Source organism: Micropterus salmoides, unplaced genomic scaffold (assembly GCF_014851395.1).
Source record: "Micropterus salmoides isolate LMB-PRFRI ecotype aquatic unplaced genomic scaffold, ASM1485139v1 Ms_hic_scaffold_17, whole genome shotgun sequence".
Taxonomy (NCBI): domain Eukaryota; kingdom Metazoa; phylum Chordata; class Actinopteri; order Centrarchiformes; family Centrarchidae; genus Micropterus; species Micropterus salmoides.
The window spans coordinates 29,626,547-29,647,607 of record NW_024040817.1 but is presented as its reverse complement, the minus strand read 5'-3'; the positions used below and the strand labels follow the sequence as shown (position 1 = coordinate 29,647,607).

Here is a 21,061-nt window from a genome sequence, read left to right as displayed (position 1 = left end):
AAGAAAACTGTGTATATTTCTGTCCCTCTGAAAAGAAGCAATAATTAGGTGAACCATTTTTGAATGGGTGAAATGCACAATGTAGGCACAGTATATTAATGAGGAGGAGTTAGATGTGCTCCCCAGTGGGAGAATTGTGCTCATGCAAATAACTGAATGTGGCAATAATCTTGTTTCTTCCTGATTTAACATTGACAAGGATGTAAGCATCTTCTCCAGTCTGTAATATTCATTGATATGTTAAAGCTTCGACTGAAAAAGCAGCACGCTAAAAATCTGTCTTCTTAAACTGGCAGAATACTATCACAAAATCCAAATTGTTCACAAACACAGACGATATGTTGGGTTTGCGACCAAAAAGCAGTGCCACAACAACAAAGCGTTGTTCTCAAACCTCCAATGCATCCCCATCCATTAACTGATTGTGACACCAAGACATGTCAATTTGGGGAGACTTGGAAAATACATGCTCCACATTAGGTCGCTCAGTGTACAAGGATCTACTGTGTACTACTTTTCCACAAGCAATGAAGTGGGTAGGTATTTGTCATGTTATCAGCTGATTTATTATGGCTTTACCTCACACCTGGCAGACACGGTTAGCGTGTACAGAAACCTACAATTATGTTTGTGTCTGAGTCATGGCTGCACCTGAACAGACACTGAGTTATCAACAAATAATTGTAGTTTTATGTGAAGCAGGCAAAACACGAGCTTCAGTCATCTCTTCTACCGACTCACACTACTCCAACTTACACCTGGATTCTACCAAACACGGCTCCATAACGTTGCGTCTGCGACCTGGTTTTGTTCCATCCTAGTCATGGCCTCACACCTTAAAGGGAGTGTTTTGTCTGCATTATTATGCTGACTTGCTCCAATTTTGTTGATTGAGGGAATGTTTCTACCCTGGTTAAGTAGGCTGCGTAGTTAAACTGTTTCTTTTCTTGTCTGTTTTGTGTTAATTGTTGATATACGCTCAGGAGTCTGCACAGGTGTTTTATTTTGAAAATTTACCGAATTCTCTGTGCTGACTTCCTTCCCAATTCGATCTGCTCTATGCAGCTTGACTAAGCGTGTATTCTGAGGAGTAGAGAGCCATTTCTGAAACGCGCTGTGTCCATTTGGTGAAATTGCAAGCATTGTCTGGATCAGCTCCAGTGGCCACATCGCAGCCAGAACAGAACATTTCCATGCCCAGTTAATGGTACTCTTTAATGGTCCAACCAGTAGAGAGTACTGTATAAAACGCTTCTGCCTAATTCAATTTTATTAAGAGTATATTGGAGCCCTTACAAACTAACCACTAGTCACAATCAATGTTAAGTTTGTCCTGGGGGTTGGTACCAGAGAAAAGGGCACAGTTGAAAAGCTTTTTTCCCCTTTACAGCATCAATGTTCTTAGAACATCTTCAGGCAGTTTCCCAGTTAACCTTTAGATATTTTCTGTACAAAGTTTACATTTTGACCTGGCCTTTTGATATTATGGAATACAATTTTTCTTGTTGGTTGGTCAGTCCATCGCTTTGTCCAGACTGAAATGTCTATTTTGGTTTATGACCAAATACCTGCAAAATGAATGCAGTTGCATTAGCTTTAGCTGTCCTTGTCTGTTTAGTGCTTATTAGGAAATGTTATCATTTTAACACGGTAAGCCAAGACATGACCATGGTAAACGTACATGATTAACATCAACATGTTAGCACTGTCACTGTGAGCAAGTACAGCCTCAAACTCTTCCAGTCTTGCTGGCTTAATGTTGGCATTAGAGAAAAGATCAGCAAATCATCTAAAAGTCATCCCAAGGATCCTACCATTCAGTGCTATAAATATCCATATCAGAAATCTGGCCTGTAGTTGTTAAGTTAGACCAAAGTAGGAAAACATCAAATGGTCACCATCACAATCAAGAATTATCCACTGTGAACTATGATAGTATATATCATGACAACTTGGCCAGTGGTTGTCAATATATTTTGCTTAGGACAAAGTCTTGGATGAACAAATAGATCAACTACCTGAGCGAATGACTTACCAATGGGTCACCATTTGTATTAGGAGTTAAGTTATCGATTTAAAAAATATGTATAATAAAATAAAATAAATGAATAAAAAAGTTATAGGTTTTGAGTCTCTACAGAGACAAATAGAAAATCAAATAATTCCGAACTGGACCGCTCAAGTGGTTTGACGCTGCTTCCAGTGACCTTGTTGCACATGCCTTAGATACTTGTGCATCATCACTTTTTCTTTTGTCTTCGACCCTGACGCACTGCCTTAACTACAGTGCAGTGAGTCATTTGGTGAGTGCCAGGTAGTGATGATGAGACCAACTTTCTCAGACAGTGAGACAGCCATAGAATTGGAGTGAAAAACAGACGTGAATAAACAGGAGGGAAACACTGGAGCGAATGCTTGTGTGCGTCACTATAGCTTCAGGGCGAGCAGAGCGAATGTCATCTACCTGACTGTCAAAACTGTTTATAGGGAAACATGCAGCTGATGACATCGGAGCTTGGGAAAGGCGTGGTTCGTGCCCTGGCATTCTTGAATCACACTGTCCTTTAAAAACACGGAAATCTTGGAGATTTAGCAGTTCAGTATCACTGGGGAACAAAACAATTACAGAGGTAACACTGAACTATTATTGAACTGAAAGCTGTGTTTAGGAGCTTAAGTCCTCTGCTTAACCAGGTATTTAACGGCTGGTTATGAAAGGAGGCAAACAGTGTTATATGATTGGGATTAACATATTGTCTGACCCTGTTCCATCAGTGGCTACACATGCACGTTGCCTCTATAGAGGCAACGTGCATGTGTAGATGCAACTATAGTTGCATCTTTAAATCCCAGCTCCAACACCAGTCCTGGATGCCTGGTAAAAAGAAGTATACTATATTATAAATTGGCTCTAATTTATATTGTGGGTTCTTTTCTTCTTGTTTTTCCCTCAGTAATAGACCAGAGACACAGAAATCATTAAGTCTGTATCTTTAGATTTTTCAATTAATTTTCCATTCTTTTTATTATTTTCCTTAATTATAACTTTATATAATCTATACTAATTGTCATTTTCAGATGTTGTACCTTTTTCTAAATAAATTATTGAAAAATCTAAAGATACAGACTTAATGATTTCTGTGTCTCTGGTCTATTATTGAGGGAAACCCAAGAAGAAAAAACCACACAATATTTATATTATAACAATGTGTCAATTGAGAATGTAAAAACTATGTGAAAGGGCACATTTAGTGATGAACATGCAGATAATCATCACCCACATCGTCAACTCCCCTTCCCATACTGCTTTTATAGTTGTTTTTTTTTAAGCTGCAGCAGGCAGCAAAAAGGCTCTTAAAAAACTGTTTATAGACACAGTTAGTAACTAGTTGGTGAAAATAGCGGAGCAGCATTTAGCCGCTAAAGCACAGGATATTTGCTTCCCGGGTTGGTGGAGACCAAAATGGAGCTAAAAGTGAACATTGGATTGACATTCATCAGGACACAAACATGACTCGCTTTTAAAGCTTAATTATTCCTTTAATTTAATTTCATTAGTAAAGCAGATTAATATTTTTGGTGCTAACTGTAAATACAAAAAAAGTGTATTACTTAAAGGTTCATTATTAGGGTGGTAAAACTTAAGTGCAATTAGAATAAACTTTTACTATTGAGCAATCAGTTTTAAAGGTTATAATCCAGTACATGTCTTTTTGTTAAATTCAGCAAATATCTCCTCAGCTAGCTGTTCGTTCTTTGTGTGCGATGAAAAAGAATCTGGTGTTTGTACTCAGTTGTGGCTCTGGAAGTGGGAAACGAGCCACACAACACTATTCCAGCCATAATTTGTGTGTCAGGTAACGTCAAATGACTTGCCCACGGAAATTAAGCTTCCTTTCAAGTTTGCCAAGACATGCTGTTTTTGAGATGGTAGCTATAGAAACAGAGTATCGCTGTCTGGAGCTGGTGTGCTGACTCTGGGACTGTCTCGTCCTCTCTGCATGTTAGCTTTGCAGCAGCAACTATATCCACAGTTTGTTATCCCACAACCGAGCTAATGTTAGTTAAATTACCTGCTGTGCTGTTGATCGCTCTGTATCATAGTATTAGTCATGGTATTAGATTTCTCCAGAATTGTATACCCCTCCTACAGTTAAAGTGGATTGCCATATACTTATCAGGATATTATTCAAGAATACAAAAATAAACCACTAAAGGCCCTTGGGTTATTTTTCCTTGTTGTCAAAACTTAACAACTAAACTACTGTTTCGAGGTCCAGAATGAACTTTCACACTCAATATTACAGTACATTTAAGATGAGTATTTTAATAGTTAATACTACTTCAGATGTATGTTGTATTCTTGTTTAGTACAGAACCAAACAAGACAGGGTAAGGACACGCCTGGGCTTGTAACTGTGTGCTTGTCATTGCTGAGAAGGCCAAATTGAATATCTCACATTATCCTTGGATCAGTCTGACTTCTATCTTCTAAATCATTCACAAAACCTATGCTTACATAAAAAGGCATATATTAAAACAGACTGTGCTGTACCCGGCCATTACATCAGCCCAATGTGTTGTGGATCTGAAAGCCCTGCTGTCAGCAGTGCTTTAAAGTATTACCATGTCAGAGCAGATGTGGCACACAGAGCCACCCTGCTGTCTCACCAGGTGGACTTGGCAGTGCCAGGCCCGCTCTGTGTCCTGGATTAGACTTGGCTGGCAGACATGACAAAGAGATTGGGGCTAAGAGATGGTTGCACGTGCAAAGTAGTTGACACTGATGCTACGCTGTTTGAAGTGAACCAGTTAGATCAGAAGGCAAAGGCACGTAATGGTATTTTGTGTTAGGGACACAATCATGTGTATACTGTACACAGCAAGGCGTGCCTCTCCAGGTTTCTATTTTCTGGTTCTATTTCCCTTTATGGTGAACTGTGGGGCTTGATTCACATTGAAGGTCTAGTATCACTACTTCATTTTATCAAATCCCCCACTTAATTCATTAATTCAATTCCATTTTTAACACTTTTCCCTTTGCAGCTACAGTTCCATACCTACAACCACAGAGTAGTTTCACTGGAACAGTGGCTGAGCAAGCAGAGAATGTGACTCATGAAACATACAGTAGAGTAAATTGTGCGCAACCATTCAAATGAAATAGATGACTCGTGCAATTACCAAAATGCTAAGTGAGTAAACAAAAGAAAAATTATTTGAAAACAATGTTTTTGATGTCACCACCATGTGCCTTTCAAAACAGCATAATTTCTTCTAGGTACACTACAGTATGTGTTTAAACAGTTACACCAAACAGGTACTAATGATCATAAATTTAATATGTAGGTTGAAACACAATCATTAACTGAAACAGAAACAGCTGTGTAGGAGTAATACAACTGGGTGAGGAACACCAAACTCAGCTAATAAGGTGAGGCTGCTGAAGACAGGTTACTGTCAAAAGTCATACACCATGGCAAGACTGAACACAGCAACATGACACAGGGTAGTTAAACTGCATCAGCAAGGTCTTTCCTACGCAGACATTTCAAGGCAGACGGGCTGCGAAGTTGGGGATTTGGTCAGAATTAATGGTCTCCTCAATGCTGAGGTGTACAGGCAGATTTATTATTATTATTTATGATGATTTGAGGGATGATCAGGGAGGCATCTGATTGGCCCCAAATCTATTCTGCAGCATGACAATGACCCCAGATACACAGTTAAAGTCATTAAGAACTATCTTCAGCATAAAGAAGAACAAGGAGTCCTGGAAGTGATGGTATGGCCCCCACAGAGCTCTGATCTCAGCATCACAGAGTCTGTCTGGGATTATATGAAGAGAGAGAAGCAACTGAGGCTGCCTAAATCCACAGAAGAACTGTGGGAAGTTCTCCAAGATGTTGCAGCCAACCTACCTAACGAGTTCCTTCAAAAACTATGCGCAAGTGTACCTAGAAGAACTGATGCTGGTTGAAGGCATAGGGGGGTCACACCAAATTTTGATTTGTTTATCTGCTGACTTACTTTGCATTTTGTTAATTTGATTAATATAATCTATTATCATTTTTACTTTTTACTGGATTTTCCACCCCTGCACAAACATTTGCACAGTACATGCAAATTCAATTTTAGCTACAGGAGACATCATTTTTACATAAATATACACCTGTCTTATCAAATCACAACATAGGGCTGCAAGACTGCAGAATTATTCATTTTCAATGAGACAGCATACGGTATAATCATCCTATTTATCTGTATGAAATTCTGTTGTTAATGCATATACCATTTGTGCCACTGAAAACTTAATGATAACTCTGGTCCATTTTATTTAGTATTGCCATTAATGGGCTGCAGCAATAACTGGATGGTTGAGTGGTTTTGATTACAGAAGCCAAACACAATTATTTAGTATAATCATTTGCTTTTACATTAACATTGCTGCTTTATTATATCCATTTCAAGTTGAAGTAAATATGTTTGCCAATGTTATACTCCATCATTACCTATTCACATCACTATTTTCACGAAAAAGCAGTGAGTTCTTCAGTATATTGAAAACACATTTGCATTTATATTTCGCATCTGTGTGTCATACACTGAATACTAGCAGAGAGAAAAACTTAGCATTCCTCGTACTTCTCTGCAGACTTTGGCATCACTGAATGTTAATGTCATGTCAGTTTCGTAAATATAGGCATTTATTCACATTCATAAGTGAATTTCACTAGTTCAGTATTTTGGGAGATACACTTGTCAAAGGTTACATTAGAAGGTTGATATCAATCTCATGTCTCTATAGGAAATACAGCCAGGAGAACATAAGGCTGGAAACAGAGGGAAACCGCTAGCCTGGCTGTGTCCAAATGTTACAATATCTGCTTACCAGCATCTCTAAAGCTCACAAATTACAAATGTCACCCCCAATAATTTATCTGACATGTCATCAAATTTCACCAAATGCTGAAAGAAAGCAATTTTTCTCCATCAATATTTAGTCCAAGTCCAGAACACACTGGGTGACCACTTCATGTTGTCACCCAGCAACAGTGAACACAACAGCTATGCACGCTGCAACCCTGTATTTACCTGTGACCTGTGACGATCTGAATGGTCAAATGTGGCATGTACAGTATTTATCCTATATATTCCCTGTAATAGACAGTACATTGGGTTCACATTAATATGACATTACCATCACAATACCTGTTCCAAAATGCTTCCACACAGTAGTAGTATTACAATTGGTCATATAATGTAAGAGAGATGGTATACTGGCCTACTGGTCTTATTCTCTAGCTAGAGAGTGTCTAAAGTTGTTTGATATTGAGGCAGAAACCAGTATTCCACCTAAAGCTGGTTTGAGAAGTGATACATCCATGAATTTGGAGGATTACCAGCTGCCAAAACGCTGCTATAATACTCTGAGACAGCATTCTGCAACTCTGGAAAGTTATCACACGGACAATATTGTATCTGTATGTTCAATGATGCTGTGGTAAACTGTGTTACAAAGTAATTTACAAGGACTATGCAGTTGCACCTAGTATGTGATTTACCGTTGCAGTGTGTTGTCAGACAACTTTGAGTTGAGCCAGGTTCACCTTAATTGCTGGACTACACTGTGTTCCTTTTTTGCTGTCAAATGTCTTATTGGAATAAATGAGGGGGCTGCATTTTGTATTTATTTATATAAATTTTGAATCAGCTTGACACATTACAGTAATTCTTAAAACAGCCTGGAAGCCTCCAAACATTCAGGGTCACAGTTTGTCAAGTGCTGTTCCATCAATGGTAGACAGTTCACGGTTAAGCATTGCATATGCTTGTCAATTTAGCATGTATTTCATCCACAGATAACACATGTAAATCGAAGGACTGGGCTTTGATCTTGGTTGTGCCTTGAATTACAGAGAAAATATTCCAATTGCTCAATCTAATAATTTGTAAAACGAAGTCACCCTTGACTGTGCTCTTGTAATAATGGGCTGCTCTGAGTGGGCCTTTGAGCTACCATATGAGACCCAGCAGGCTCTCATGTTTGGTATGCTTACAGCCAGAAGGGCTATTCTGAGAGTGGATATCAACCTCCCCGCCTTGCTTTAGGAAGTGGCTCAATGATACAGTTTCCTGTTTATATTTAGGAGATAATCATCTCTTCGGCTAGCACTCAAACGTAAATTTGTACAGATTTGTGGAGCATGTAAGAACAAGATGACACTGCTGTAAACTATCTGTGTGTATCTGTATTAACATTTACTCTATGTGTCCCACTAAGTGTGTGTCATTACATATATTTAAAAATTTATAGCCAAACTTTTTCCAGAAGAGAAGACTTATTGTTCCTTTTATGAATTTCATAAACAGTAACACACACCACCGTTAATGATAAAACACCCAGAGGTTGTGCTGCTCTACTTGGTCTGGTGTGACCAGTAGCTTATAGCAGCTATTTATTTTATTTATATAACACAAATTCATAGCAGAACTTATGTCATTGCACATTTCATATAGAGCAGGCCTAGGCTGTCTTTGAAATATTATTTAAGATACTGCTGCGGTATGACTCATAGTTGCTGTACAGTCACATGCATTATGCACTGCTATAGTGTGCTATTGTTCATCTTTTTCCAGTTTTCCATAATTGTCAGTCTTGGCCACAATGGATGTTGTTCAGAAAAAAGTTACATCACTTTAAAGCAGTATTAATTGAATTCTTTAAAGACTGGGGAGGGGCAACGGAACAAGCTGACATTGACATATTGTCCCCTTATAAAGTTGTTACGGCTAACATTTTAGCAAGCAGTGTGTTCTCTCTGTGTCCAGTATAGGTCCAATATTTACTCTCCTCTTAGCTCTGTTTTAGACTTCATAAAAGAAATATCTGGCTTCTTAGCTGCTAAATGTTTCACTATATTCACCAGCTAGTTGCTAATTTTATCAGACGTTTGGTCTTGAGCAGGTAGTGTATCAAAGCTTTTTCACTGAAAACAGCTGTTTGCTGCTGTTGAACACAAGGTTGGGTGAATCAAAACAGTGAAGTTGTGGACTGCAAAACCAAAACAATGAGCTGAAATGCTCCTTAGAGCTAAAGGGCTCTAAAGGGAAGTAAAGTTGGGTGATAATTATCTTGATATTTGTCATCATACATGCCAACTTTCACATTACACTTTGTAATCTCTTCCATTGTTAATATTCCAATATTGATTACTACAGCTTGAAATTATTTCATTCTCTTATATCACTGTGCCTACTACACTGAGCTGAACTTAAAGATCTAAGACTTTCTCTATGTACACAAAAGGCCTATTTCTCAAATATTGTTCACAAATCTGTCAAAATCTGTGTTAGTGAGCACTTCTCCTTTGCCGAGATAATCCATCCACCTCACAGACGTGGCATATCAAGATGCTGATCAGACAGCGTGGGTACTGCACAGGTGTGCCTTAGGCTGGCCACAATAAAAGGCCACTCGAAAAATTCTTTGTAGCAGACAAACCTGTGCAGACGTGTGTCCAGTGCTCGTCAACCAAAAATGTTTTCTGATCCTGTGTGCCAACTGCTTTAATAATGTACTGGGACCTTTTCATGTGTGACTTCCTGAGTTAATATTTCACTGACTTTTCTACTCAACTCATTGTGAGGGTGTTTACTCGAACTGCATCTTGTGCTTTCAGGCACAGCCATTAGCAATTTTAAAAGAATCTGGATCTTTCCTAAACGTGGGTTCAAATAAAGACAGAAACAATCAACTGCTCCCTTGCACATTTAACTGATTTTATACAGGATATTTCATCATGTCACTTACAGCTGGCTGTTCTGGATTAACCGTTGTTGATACCTCTGTCTACATTTTGCAATTTCTCAACATGTGTCTTCAACGCTGAACGTTTAATCCGGCCTCTGTCTTTATTAAATGCATGTTTCCAGTGAAGGAACCCAATTGTGGTGAATATGGAATCAACTATCCCAGACTTTCAGCATGTGAAGTGAAATACTGCGTCCTCTTTGACACTGTATTCAAACATTTCCCACAATTATAAAGACTGACCAACGTCTCCCTTAGACAAACAGGTTTGGAACTTCTTCAACATGGGCTTTGCGAACTTTGATTACTCCCAGGTCGAAGCATCAAGATGGCGGGTAGCTGTTTTCCGAGGAATGGCTGTAACATCCCTGACATATCGCTGGCTGGTAATGCTTGTTTGCAAGGTCCCCTACTACTGTTCCCTCAACTTCAACATCAGCTCCTTGTTGATTTGTGGAAGGTGTTGTAGTACTTTTTTTTTAACATATTATCTATTCACTATGCTGCATTTCTGCAAGGTGAACTGATCTTGCACATGTTGGTACGGTAAGTGGTGCATTTCACTCACAGCAGGAAACAGGTGTGAGATGCCATAGCACTCGTGGAAAATAGCACATACGCACCTTCAGTTACAGCCAGAATCACATTTTGATGAATGCTATAGTTGCATATATTGCATATATTTTTTATTCACATCAAAATGTGTTTTACAGACCTAAACATGCGAAAGCACCCACAGCAAATACACAGACAACAACACTAAACTACTGCATAAGAACTGCAAAGAGAGGAGGAGGGAGTGAGATGGTGAGAGACTTTTGACCAGGTAAACAGTTATTCACTTGGACACTTGTGAATATACTGAACCATGAAGCAGCCTGTCCTGTCTTTTGAGAAAAATAGAGAAAAGAGGGGGGGGGGGGGGGGGGGGGGGGGCGTTATTTCCTGTGTACACAACTGAAACATCTTGTAATTTTGTCAATGGTGCACAGCATTTTGGCTAGGGTTACACTAAATGACCCTCTGCAAGCTGTGACCGTTCCCACCATTATTTTCCACATTTAGCCACGGTGACTGCTGCATGTCTGAAAGTCATGAGCTCTGATAATTTTCAAAAATCCATTAAAAACAGCTCAAGGACAAAACGCCGCTTTGACTAACATCATGTAGAGCAGTATGAGTATTTCAGGTCTTCTTAATATGACTTTACTGCACAGCTAATTAGAATTTTAATGAGACTATTTTTACTTCTTTTTTCCCCCCCCATAAATCCCCACAGAAACCTTCTTCTAATGGCAGCAGTATAGTAAAACAAAACTTCTGGCTGGAGATGTGCAGTGAGCCCTTGGAGATAAGCAAAATGACGGCAGGTCTTGTTAAAAAAAAAATGACATGCCAATAAAATGATGCATCACATCAGTCAGTGAGTTTCTTGGCATAGATTTTGGAAAACAGGCTTACTAAAGAAGACAGCAGGCAGATGCATGTGTGTTTCTTCACATTAAATTATTCATGTTAAAATACAGCCACTGTTACTCTTTGCAAATCATCACACCGCTGTGCTGTTAACACTTTACTGCTGTCACTTTGCAGGGTTATTGGTTTTGAAAGTTCTAATTGTCAAATTATATAACACACAATTAACTTTTAAAGAAATGTTGGTGGGTCCAGCTTTGTGTTGACAGAGTACTGACTCACAGCTGTTTAGGATATGTAGTTTGTACTTTGCTGTTTGCTCATCACTTCTTGTGGGTGGAGAAGTGTCTAAAACCAACAAGAGAATAAAGCTCAAGCAAATAATCGACAGAGTCTCATAAGCCTCTGTGGTTCAGACCGTTAACACAACAGCTGGGCATACAGCAACATAGTATTATGTATTTATCAAGTCCATGTGTCACACTGTGCTCTTTTCGATGGCTAACGGTGGATAAAGGAGTCACTGACGAAGAAAGAATTTCTTTAAATAAATATTTTATTTGAAAATAAATACATTTTCTTAAAATAGAATCAATAACATTACAAAAGCTTTGGGGAAGTGGGAAAGGAGTGGGGGGGGGGGGGGGGGGGTACCCAAATGAATGATGTGTAATTTTGGAACAAGGAGTACAATCTCACACGTTTATCTACCATCTTAAGACAAGTTCCCACAATGTGTTGTACTGTACATTCTCAGCTGCTCTGTGGGAAAGTGGTGGCATCCATCACACTTTAACATGCAGTCTACTTGGTCTTAAAGCTTCAGGCCCTGCACCTGCAAAACCACTGGGACACTCATTCTGTATCTACACACTCGTTTGTAAAAAGGTCGGATATAATTTCTTGTCAATACATCAAAATCAGCCACTGATTTACATCTACATCTGACAGTTTTTCGAAAGTACCTTAAATGTGTCTAGATCAACTTCACCTCTAGTCTACAGTACAAAGATACAATACACAAGAAGGCTGCACTTATTGATATAGCAGTAATCAGAGGCCACTGTTTCACTAAGGCCAGAAGAATATCCATTTTAACTGCGAGGTTGTGAGTTTGTCTGGCTGCAGTTTGCCAGGCAGAAAGTGAAACAGAGCGGAACCTCTCCAGCACTTTTCTGCCTTTACGACAGTGTTTCAATGCCCATTGTTTGACTCCAGAGCTTGGAGATGGCAGATCTCCAGAGAGACAGGGACAGCAGCACAGTTGTATTGGAACAGATTAACACAGTGCACCAGCACAGCCGTGACCCCTCTGACAGTTCCACAAATAGCCTTACAAGTGCAGGAAGTTCTCCCTCAACCAGCCTGCAGCGGCAAAGCAGCAACTTTGACAAAAAAACTAATTACCAAATGCGCAAAAAAGAAAGCGCCACAGAACATGTCCGTTTTATAATTATTGAGTCACTGGAGAATGTGCAAGCCAACCTCAATTAAGACAAGCGTGTGAGAACATGTAATTTAAATCTAATCAGTGGCAGAGCAGCAGAGTAAGCTAATCTATGGCAAAAAACAACAACTTTGCACGCTTTGTGCTCCTCGCTCGCTCCTACTGCCGAATAAAATCAATGCCACAGGTAGCGGCAGCTTTAAATAATGATTAAACTAAATGCTGCCGGGGAGTGTTGTGTCCACACATTGTGTCCACACATCAAAATCTCTCTCCCCGCGCAGCCCCCAGTCACCTTCAGCACACAGGGCCATGGTTTTAGGGAGGAGGAGGCCATTCAATGGGTTTTAAATGCCTCACTGTACTGACCACACAGAGACATACACAAATAACACACAGAGGCAAATTTTGCAATCACGCACGTCTTTTTTTTATACCAGCCCTACACCTCAGATCTGTGCCCAACACCTTCAACCACTGATGACTGCTTTTTTTTGTTCGGCTAGGGTCTTGCGACAGTTATGGTGTTTTCACTCCCTAATTCTACTAAGCAGTAACCCAAGATTTGCCTGCAACAAGCTCCTAAATGTCTGACTGACTTGGAGCAGAGAGACTTCCGAGCCGTTTTATACAGATGAACGCTTTGATTGAGCCAACACTCTAAGCAATGCGCTACTTTGCCAATGAATCAATTACAGTTAGTTAGCAGTGAACAGACGCGATACATTTAATGATTGCAGATTTTATCGGAGTCAGGTAAATGACACTGAAAGGATCATTTCACCCGACCAACCCGAGATAAACCCGATCACATCACCCAGGAATGCTGCACAACCTCACTCACCTGCTCTTCAAGGAAATATGTAACATTTTTTAGGAACGTTTTTTGAAGAGCCAGCCTTCAATATACACATAAATTGTCGGGGGGGGGGGGGGGGAGCAGTTTTTAATCCCTTCATCATTGTATAAACAGATTCAGAAGACTACCTTTTATAAATTTGTAAAACGTCTGCTACTATTTGAAGGTTTCCTCAGAGATAAAATACATTTAGAGATGCCACAGAATCTAGCAGACCCAGATGGGCAGTCTTTTCAGTAGTCTTCCCCATTGTGTTTACAAGTTTACAATTATCCCAACACTGCAGGCACATGTGCTGAGGGCCAGATGCGTACAGACAGAGCCCGCTGCACCAGGATGCCTCAGTTTGGCCAAAGACGGCAGATCTTACTGGCACCGGCTCAAAGAAGAGAACGCCGGTGTAGCTGTTGCATTTTCTCTCATCAAATTTCTTCATCAACTTGCAGGCAGGTCAGTGTGAAGGTGTACTAGACACTGTCAAATACACAGACACAGAAACACCCAAACAGAACAGAGAGATTGTCTCCTCTCGCTGTGCTACTGTGACCGCTCAGTCATTCTTTGGGGTGTCCAGTCCAAACAAACCCAACCAGCTTCCGGCCGCTTCGCTCAACAGCTCACCGTGCTCGGCTGCTGTTTGCACACAAAGTCCGATATGAAGTCAAACTCATTCTGTCCCAGGAAGAGCTCAGGTAGCTCCTGAACACGGTCCAGCCCAAACTCCAGCACTAGTGAAGTCAGAACTTCCTCGTCGATCAGATCCATGTCCATGCCATTTGGCCCCAAAGGGCCACCGATGTGCTGCATGCTTGAGAGCTGGGCCGGACCCACCCGGTACTGAGCGCCATTGGGCAAGTGGTGGCCATTGGCTGAGCCCAGCGGGTGTCCATGGTACTGAGTGTTGAGTTTCTGCAGGTGCATGCTGGCCATGAGCTGCTGAGAGGTGAGGGTACCAGGGTGGTACTGCTGTAGGTGTCCACCCTGCTGCTGCTGCTGCTGCTGCTGCTGCTGCTGCTGCTGTTGCTGCTGCTGCTGCTGCTGTTGCTGCTGCTGCTGCTGCTGCTGCTGCTGGGGGTGCATGTGGTGGTGCTGCTGCTGCGGGACCTGGCCATTGTACATCATGTTCCCAGACATCATCTGGTGGTGGTGGTGGTTGGCCATGGGAGCTCCGTTCATGGGGCCGGCCATCCCTCCAGGTCCCACCATGACCGGCCGCTGTCTCATGGCCGCCTCCATGTTGTTCTGAGGGTTCCTGCCGTAGTGCATCACCTGGCCGTTGGGCAGGCTGCGCAGGCCGTGCTGACCGTTGTGCTGTGGAGGCCCATTCATGCCCATTCTGAAGCCGTGGGTCATGGGCATCATCATGTGTTCGGCCATGGCTGCTCTGTCACCCTGAAAAACAGATTTGTGAACACATCAAATTAGAGTTTTTATACAACCCACAGTCATTTCAACCCAACTCCACCACTTTGCACATGACATTCAGTTTACTCATCACAAGGAGCGCTGCTCACCCGGTAAAAACTGTTGTTTAATATCTTGTGGCTCTGGAGGGAGCTTTCTAAAGTTCTAAGGACGATAACCTAGAGGCAGAGCTGGGCAATATGGCCAAGAAAGTAATAAAAATAATGTTCAAGCTTGTTCACTATTAGAATATTTTCTGTTTTCTTCTCTCCAAAACAGAGAAAGCCTTAAATATATTTTTCTGAACTTCGTGTAGGCCTATAAGACAGCTAAGCACCTGCAAGGTTGTCATCATTATACATATTCAAAGTGCAAGATGATTCAACTGAGTGGAGAACAGATATCCTCTTTAATAAAACTAATTCATCTTCCCCCCTGTGTTTCTTGAGCATTACCCTGATATTTATGTTCAGCTAGCTCGCTACCTGGCAGGTTACAGACAAACTGAACAAAGTCGGCTCTCGTGGTCGCATCTTGCGTAATCATCAATGAACACAAGCAGAGAGCGCAGACCACTTTGCAGAGATACTTTTCACTCGGTCCCTAACTGTTATTACTCAAGACAAGTAATTTAGCCAGCTATCAATCCGAGACAACCCTGATTACATTTCAGTCTTAAAAAATGTCCACTTATCTTCATTCCAAACTGGAGGTGTGGGGTTGAAAGAAGTGAGCGTATAAGAAGGAGGCAGGGTCTCACACAAGAAACGCTATCCACTTGCATGATGGGAAATGGAATAGATTTTGACCCATACTAGAGACTAGAAGTCAGGATATCTCAGTCTCCACAGCTTTAATTTCCCCATTCTTTTTTTTTTGGTCTGTCTCTTGTGAGTCCACCAGTTTTATAGAAGTGCATTACCACTACTACTCATTGGAGTGCCAATTCAAAACATTACAATTAAAACCTTCACTCTCATGAGAACAAGTCCTGTCTCTGTTGAAACTACTCCCCTACAGTTTCTCTGTCTTTATTTTAACACTGCCAGTCACATAGAAAGTGTCAACTTAAAAAACTAAATAACTCCAAAATCTCCACAATTACCCCATCAGTGAATTACCACTGGCTATCACACCGACGAGGGAGGGCAGCAATACCCTTGCAGTCAAAAGGAGGCAGAGGAATGCTTCCCCAGACCACACACACCTCTCCCCCTCAGCACACAGCCTCTGTCTTCACACAGCCATTACAAAAGATCTTCAATTAAGATTACCAACAGATGACAAACAGACCCCGATGATTCTGATACTGTAATTTACTTTCAACTGATTGGCTTGTTAAACTTGATGACATTATTTTATAACCTGCCCTCTAAAGGGGGTGATCATAAAAACAGATCCAGAGCGAGCGAAGTGATGAATGCCCCCTTCTGTCTGTGAAAAACAAAGACATTTCAGCCTTTAAAATCCCCCCGAAATGAACTCTAGTGGTGCCCCCAGCTGCCTGTAATTCAGTCCTTTTAGTGCTGATAAAACAAGACACTTTCCTCAATAGCCTAAATCGTCCTTGGAATATTCTGCTCTTGTGTTACCTAATTATAGCCTAGTCTTTGCAGATCTGGATTATCATTTAAACCAAATGCCACTTTGTAAATAGATAGTCTGAGGGAGGATAATAACTGCTGGCATTATTACACAAGCATGAAACCTCTTTTTTTTCCTCCCCCCCGAGGACTGTGAATGTGGGCTATTTGACATTATTCGATTTCATTAAACCGCAACAAACGTAATAGCCTAGGCAATAATGCTGCAAGTAAACAAAGAGTCAAGGTGAAATAGGGCTGATTTCACAGCCTGTAGCCAGATCTGATCAGCCTGATTTTATCCGGTGGACAAATTGTGAAATACTCAGCAGTACAAAAGGAAAGTGCTGACTCTCTACCTGTTTAAGCAGTAACAGAAGACGACACCTACCCGCTGTATTAATGTGGAATCCGTACGGAGAAGTTGGATCAGTGCCGGGGTTGTTTCTCCAGCTGATGCTCCGGCTACATGCAGCCCTGCGGCGGATACAAACTCTGCGGCGACTCGACAGTGAGAGGAGTTTGTTTTCTGGGTCAACTCAGGGATTATATGCATCTATAAAGCACAGAGAGAGGGATAGAGAGATAGAGAGAGGAGGAGCTACCGTCCTCTCCGTCTCCTTTGTTGCCATTGGTCCTCCCCCTTAATCACTGTGCAAAGAAACATTCGCTAACTACCTCCACTGATCCACCGGAGCAGCAGAGCACCGCTCAGCAGCGGCGCGCTGTGCGTCCTGGAAACTTTTCACTGCCGCCTGCCTTCATTACCCTTACACTCACTAACGTAATGATCCCCTCTCTCTTAAGTGAAAGCTTTCTGTTTAAGAAGCAGCGGGGTAGGATTCTTCAGGCTGCAGGCACAGAACCACATCCTTTTAACATGGTGTTTTACAGCATCTCACTGGGGTGGGTGTGTGTAGAATGTACGTTGCTGTCTGGATCAGAGCAATTACAAATGATCATTTTATGATTTATTCAACAATAAATGACAAGAATACATTATTCACACCAGAATGGCATTTCCTTGACTTCCTTGCAAGCTTTCCTTGTTTCCACAACATATGTAACATAAAGTTGTGAACATCAAGTTACATCTACATTTTTTAAAGACACTTGATGCTGGCCACATTATGTTTTTTCATCAACCTAAATAAACCTGTCTGCAGAGTTCTGTCAATGTATTTCATTTGTTTGCCTTACAATATCTGCTTATATCAAGTAGCCTAAAGCAAGATAGACGTTTTTATTGTATATATTTAGCGAAATCTCTTGCTGGGTTCAGTTGTTGTGAATAAGAGATGGAGTGAATATTTGTAGGGTGGAATTGTAAAGTGATTGTACCTTTGTACAAAAATCCAAACAGGTATATAGGAAAAACCTTATGGATATGAACAAGCAACTGTCAGTGAACATGATCCACATAGCAGTCCCTTCATATTAGGCAAAACCACTTCCTACTATAAATTCATAAGACAGGACTGCACAAGCCCACTAGAGGCCTAAACCCTAGTGGGCTTGTGCAGTGACAGAGATTATTTAGAATTCAGTAAATTGATAAAAACTTTATAATTTTAAGATCACACCATGGGTTTTTCAAATTTGTGGTAAGGAAAAGAGATTAGGATTAGGAAAAATGTTGCCAGCATCAAATTTTTGTTAGCTTTGTTATTTTGAAAGAAAATAAAACGTTGAATTCTTTTGCAATAAAATCACCTCTATAGGTTGTGGGTAGGTTTTTACACATAGTAAACCTTTGTGGATTAAATTTACATAATACAAAGAGTGTCTGCAGGTGAAGCTGTCGATCAACAGCTTTACAGACTTTTATAATGGTGATCAAGGGGATTATTAGTCACAGTTCCACAGTTGGGACAAACTGGAAGTAAGACTAAATTGCCACAAAAAAAGTTTGACTTCCGGGTATAAATTACCTGGATCTTCCGCATTGTGCAGGCCCACGGGAGCAAGCACACTACTGCCTTGAGGTTTGTAACTTTTTTTCAGAAAAGACAGGTTATCAGGGAGTGAGGGGATTACATGCAGCAAAGGGTCATGGACTGGACTCGAACATGGAACTCTACGATAAGGACTCAGCACACATGGGGTGCATGCTCTAAAAAACTGAGCTAACCACACCCCACCCTCTGCTAGCTTGAATGGGGATAAAATGATTTACTCGGGCAGCTCTTCTAGACTTTCTTAATGTTATTAGGCCGAACGATTCAAATTATGGTAGTGAAATGAGTCATTTTGCAGGTGTTGTGACTCAAAAAAATTATTCACCATTTTAAGAGACACTTCTTTTTTAATGTAAGTCTGTGGAGAAAAGTGTTTTGGGGCGAGTGTATCATATGATGGACCAACTTTTGGCCACTATATCAAATTGGTTTCAAAGCACTGCGCACTTGCTGGGGGCTTGAGTTCAGCGCACTTTGGGTGCAAGCTTTTTTAATGGCGCGCTGTGCTGCGTTGAGGGCTTTGCTGATGTGGTGCTGTGCAAGCTATTGGAAATAATGGGTTTCAGAGCGCAGTGGTGCCATTGTTGCTTTGAATCTGAAAAGGCCATTAGAAAGAAGTGAACTTACCAGACCACTGCAACCCGCTCCCCATCTCTGCTTGAGTTAGGAGCTAGAGGCTACACAAGCCAATACTTTTGACAAGAAAGTAAATGTGAAATTAAAAAAGACTACCTCTGGTTCTACTGCATCAATTTTTCTTAACAATCCAATTTGAGCCACACGATGTCCTGGAAGTGCAAAGCTAAATGCCAAATACACCAGTATCCTTGAGCTCAGTCTAGATGCCTAGTGATCAGGGGTGGTACAGGCCTAAACTGACAGAGGGGGGTCCGAGCTTTGTTTCTGGGCCCTCTTCTTCAGTCAATGATCAGTTCATAACAAAATAATAAAAATTGACAAAAACATACCTGAGTCATAAGAACATTTTATGCCCTGTATAAAATTACTATAATATTCTTAAAGTATCTCTGTCTGAATGTATGTGGTACAGTTTACTAACTTAAAATACTATATTACTTCAACTACCACATTCTAGTATGTATCCCTTTAAAATATTCCCATACAGTAGGTCTGCCGCATCCACTCAACACTGAGTTTATTATATTTCTCTCATATGATATTTGTACAAAATTATATTATAGAGACAGTCAGTCTGTGCATCCTGTCCAGTCTCTGTAATGTGGAAACGATTTGTCTACCAGTCACAGGTGCGGCTCCATCAGCCAAAGCTGAACAGAGTAAAAACTCCCACATCAGGATCACTTCTCCCAACCAAGTGTTACTGGCATTTAATACTAGTTTACCACCGAGAAACATAAGGCGGTGCAAGGCAATAATCCACACATTTGATCAACAGCTACAACATCAACATTTCTTCAGTACCAAGGAGAGTGCACGCCATAGAGCTGACTTGATCAATAAACAAAAATTTTACTCTGTGAAACCGGTAATAAAAAACACCATCCCTACTGCCAACAATTTGAATAAAGTATTAATACAATCTGCAATATTGCTAATCCTTTAAACAAATATCAGCTGAACCATTTTGCAGGCTCAGATGTTTGTTTCAATACCATTTTGTAGTAGTTTTGCTCGTTAGCACAAGGAAACCAACTATCACTAATTCAAAAGAAGACACAGATCTACATCAAATGTATCTGCAACTTAATTACAAAATGAAATGTTTTTGATTGTTTTACTCAATGTATTTAGAAGACTAAATTACCAAGGACATCAAAACTGCAAAGCAAGAAGACAGCCAAGCCCAGCTCATGTTATTTCCCATGTGATCAGTCTGTGGCTGTTGGTCTTACTTTGACATCACAGGAATCAATTCAATGATCGCCTGCTATGTACTAATATATTTATTTATTATCTTTGACCTCATTCACATTGGTCAAAACTACAAGATACAGTTTGGCTTATCGCAAGGCGATAGTACACTCCACTGAAGCATGTGTTAAAAACACGACACCTTGTTCTCTGCAGCATGCAGCATGGAAATCAAACCATCTCCAGAGCGAGCACACACCAGCCAGTCCTTTTGTTTTGGCCTCCCTCCCTGTGTGGAGAAAGTCAAGCCCCCTCAGCAGGAGCTTGGTATGTATTCCTGTTGACATACACACACACCCTCTGCTATAGAGGAATGTGTCCTATTTTTGGGCCCCTAAAGTCTGCCAGACTTCCAGCCTCTTTCTATTGCTCGATTCACTTGACCATTGTGTTTTTCCCCCTCTCTTTTGGGAGTATGCTGTGTGTTTTGATCTGCAGCCACAGCCTCTTCCATGTATTTACAAGGAGCAGTTGGTCTCCATAGTGACGAGTACAGGCGCATGTCGCTTCTTCTGCCAAATACAGCTAGACTATGAATATATGATTTTCCGAGGTGCAGATATCCAGTGGTGGAAGTTATTTATGTCCAATTCTGAGGTACTTTAATCGACTATTTCCTTTTTATGCTTCTATTCCATTACATTTAAGATGGAATTATTTTCTTTTATTAACTTCATTACATTCATT

The 21,061-nt window shown here is 40.7% G+C and overlaps 1 protein-coding gene across 1 annotated transcript; it reads right to left on the bottom strand.

Annotated features, from left to right (window-relative positions):
• Nucleotides 1-12,604: 12,604 nt before the first annotated feature.
• cited4a (Cbp/p300-interacting transactivator, with Glu/Asp-rich carboxy-terminal domain, 4a) lies at nucleotides 12,605-17,094 on the bottom strand. The gene is made up of 2 exons (XM_038724592.1): nucleotides 16,915-17,094; nucleotides 12,605-14,928 (listed from the first exon to the last, which is right to left on the bottom strand). Exons 1-2 carry the CDS (start codon nucleotides 17,077-17,079, stop codon nucleotides 14,146-14,148), a joined length of 948 nt encoding a protein of 315 aa, XP_038580520.1. The 5' UTR covers nucleotides 17,080-17,094; the 3' UTR covers nucleotides 12,605-14,145.
• Nucleotides 17,095-21,061: the final 3,967 nt, after the last annotated feature.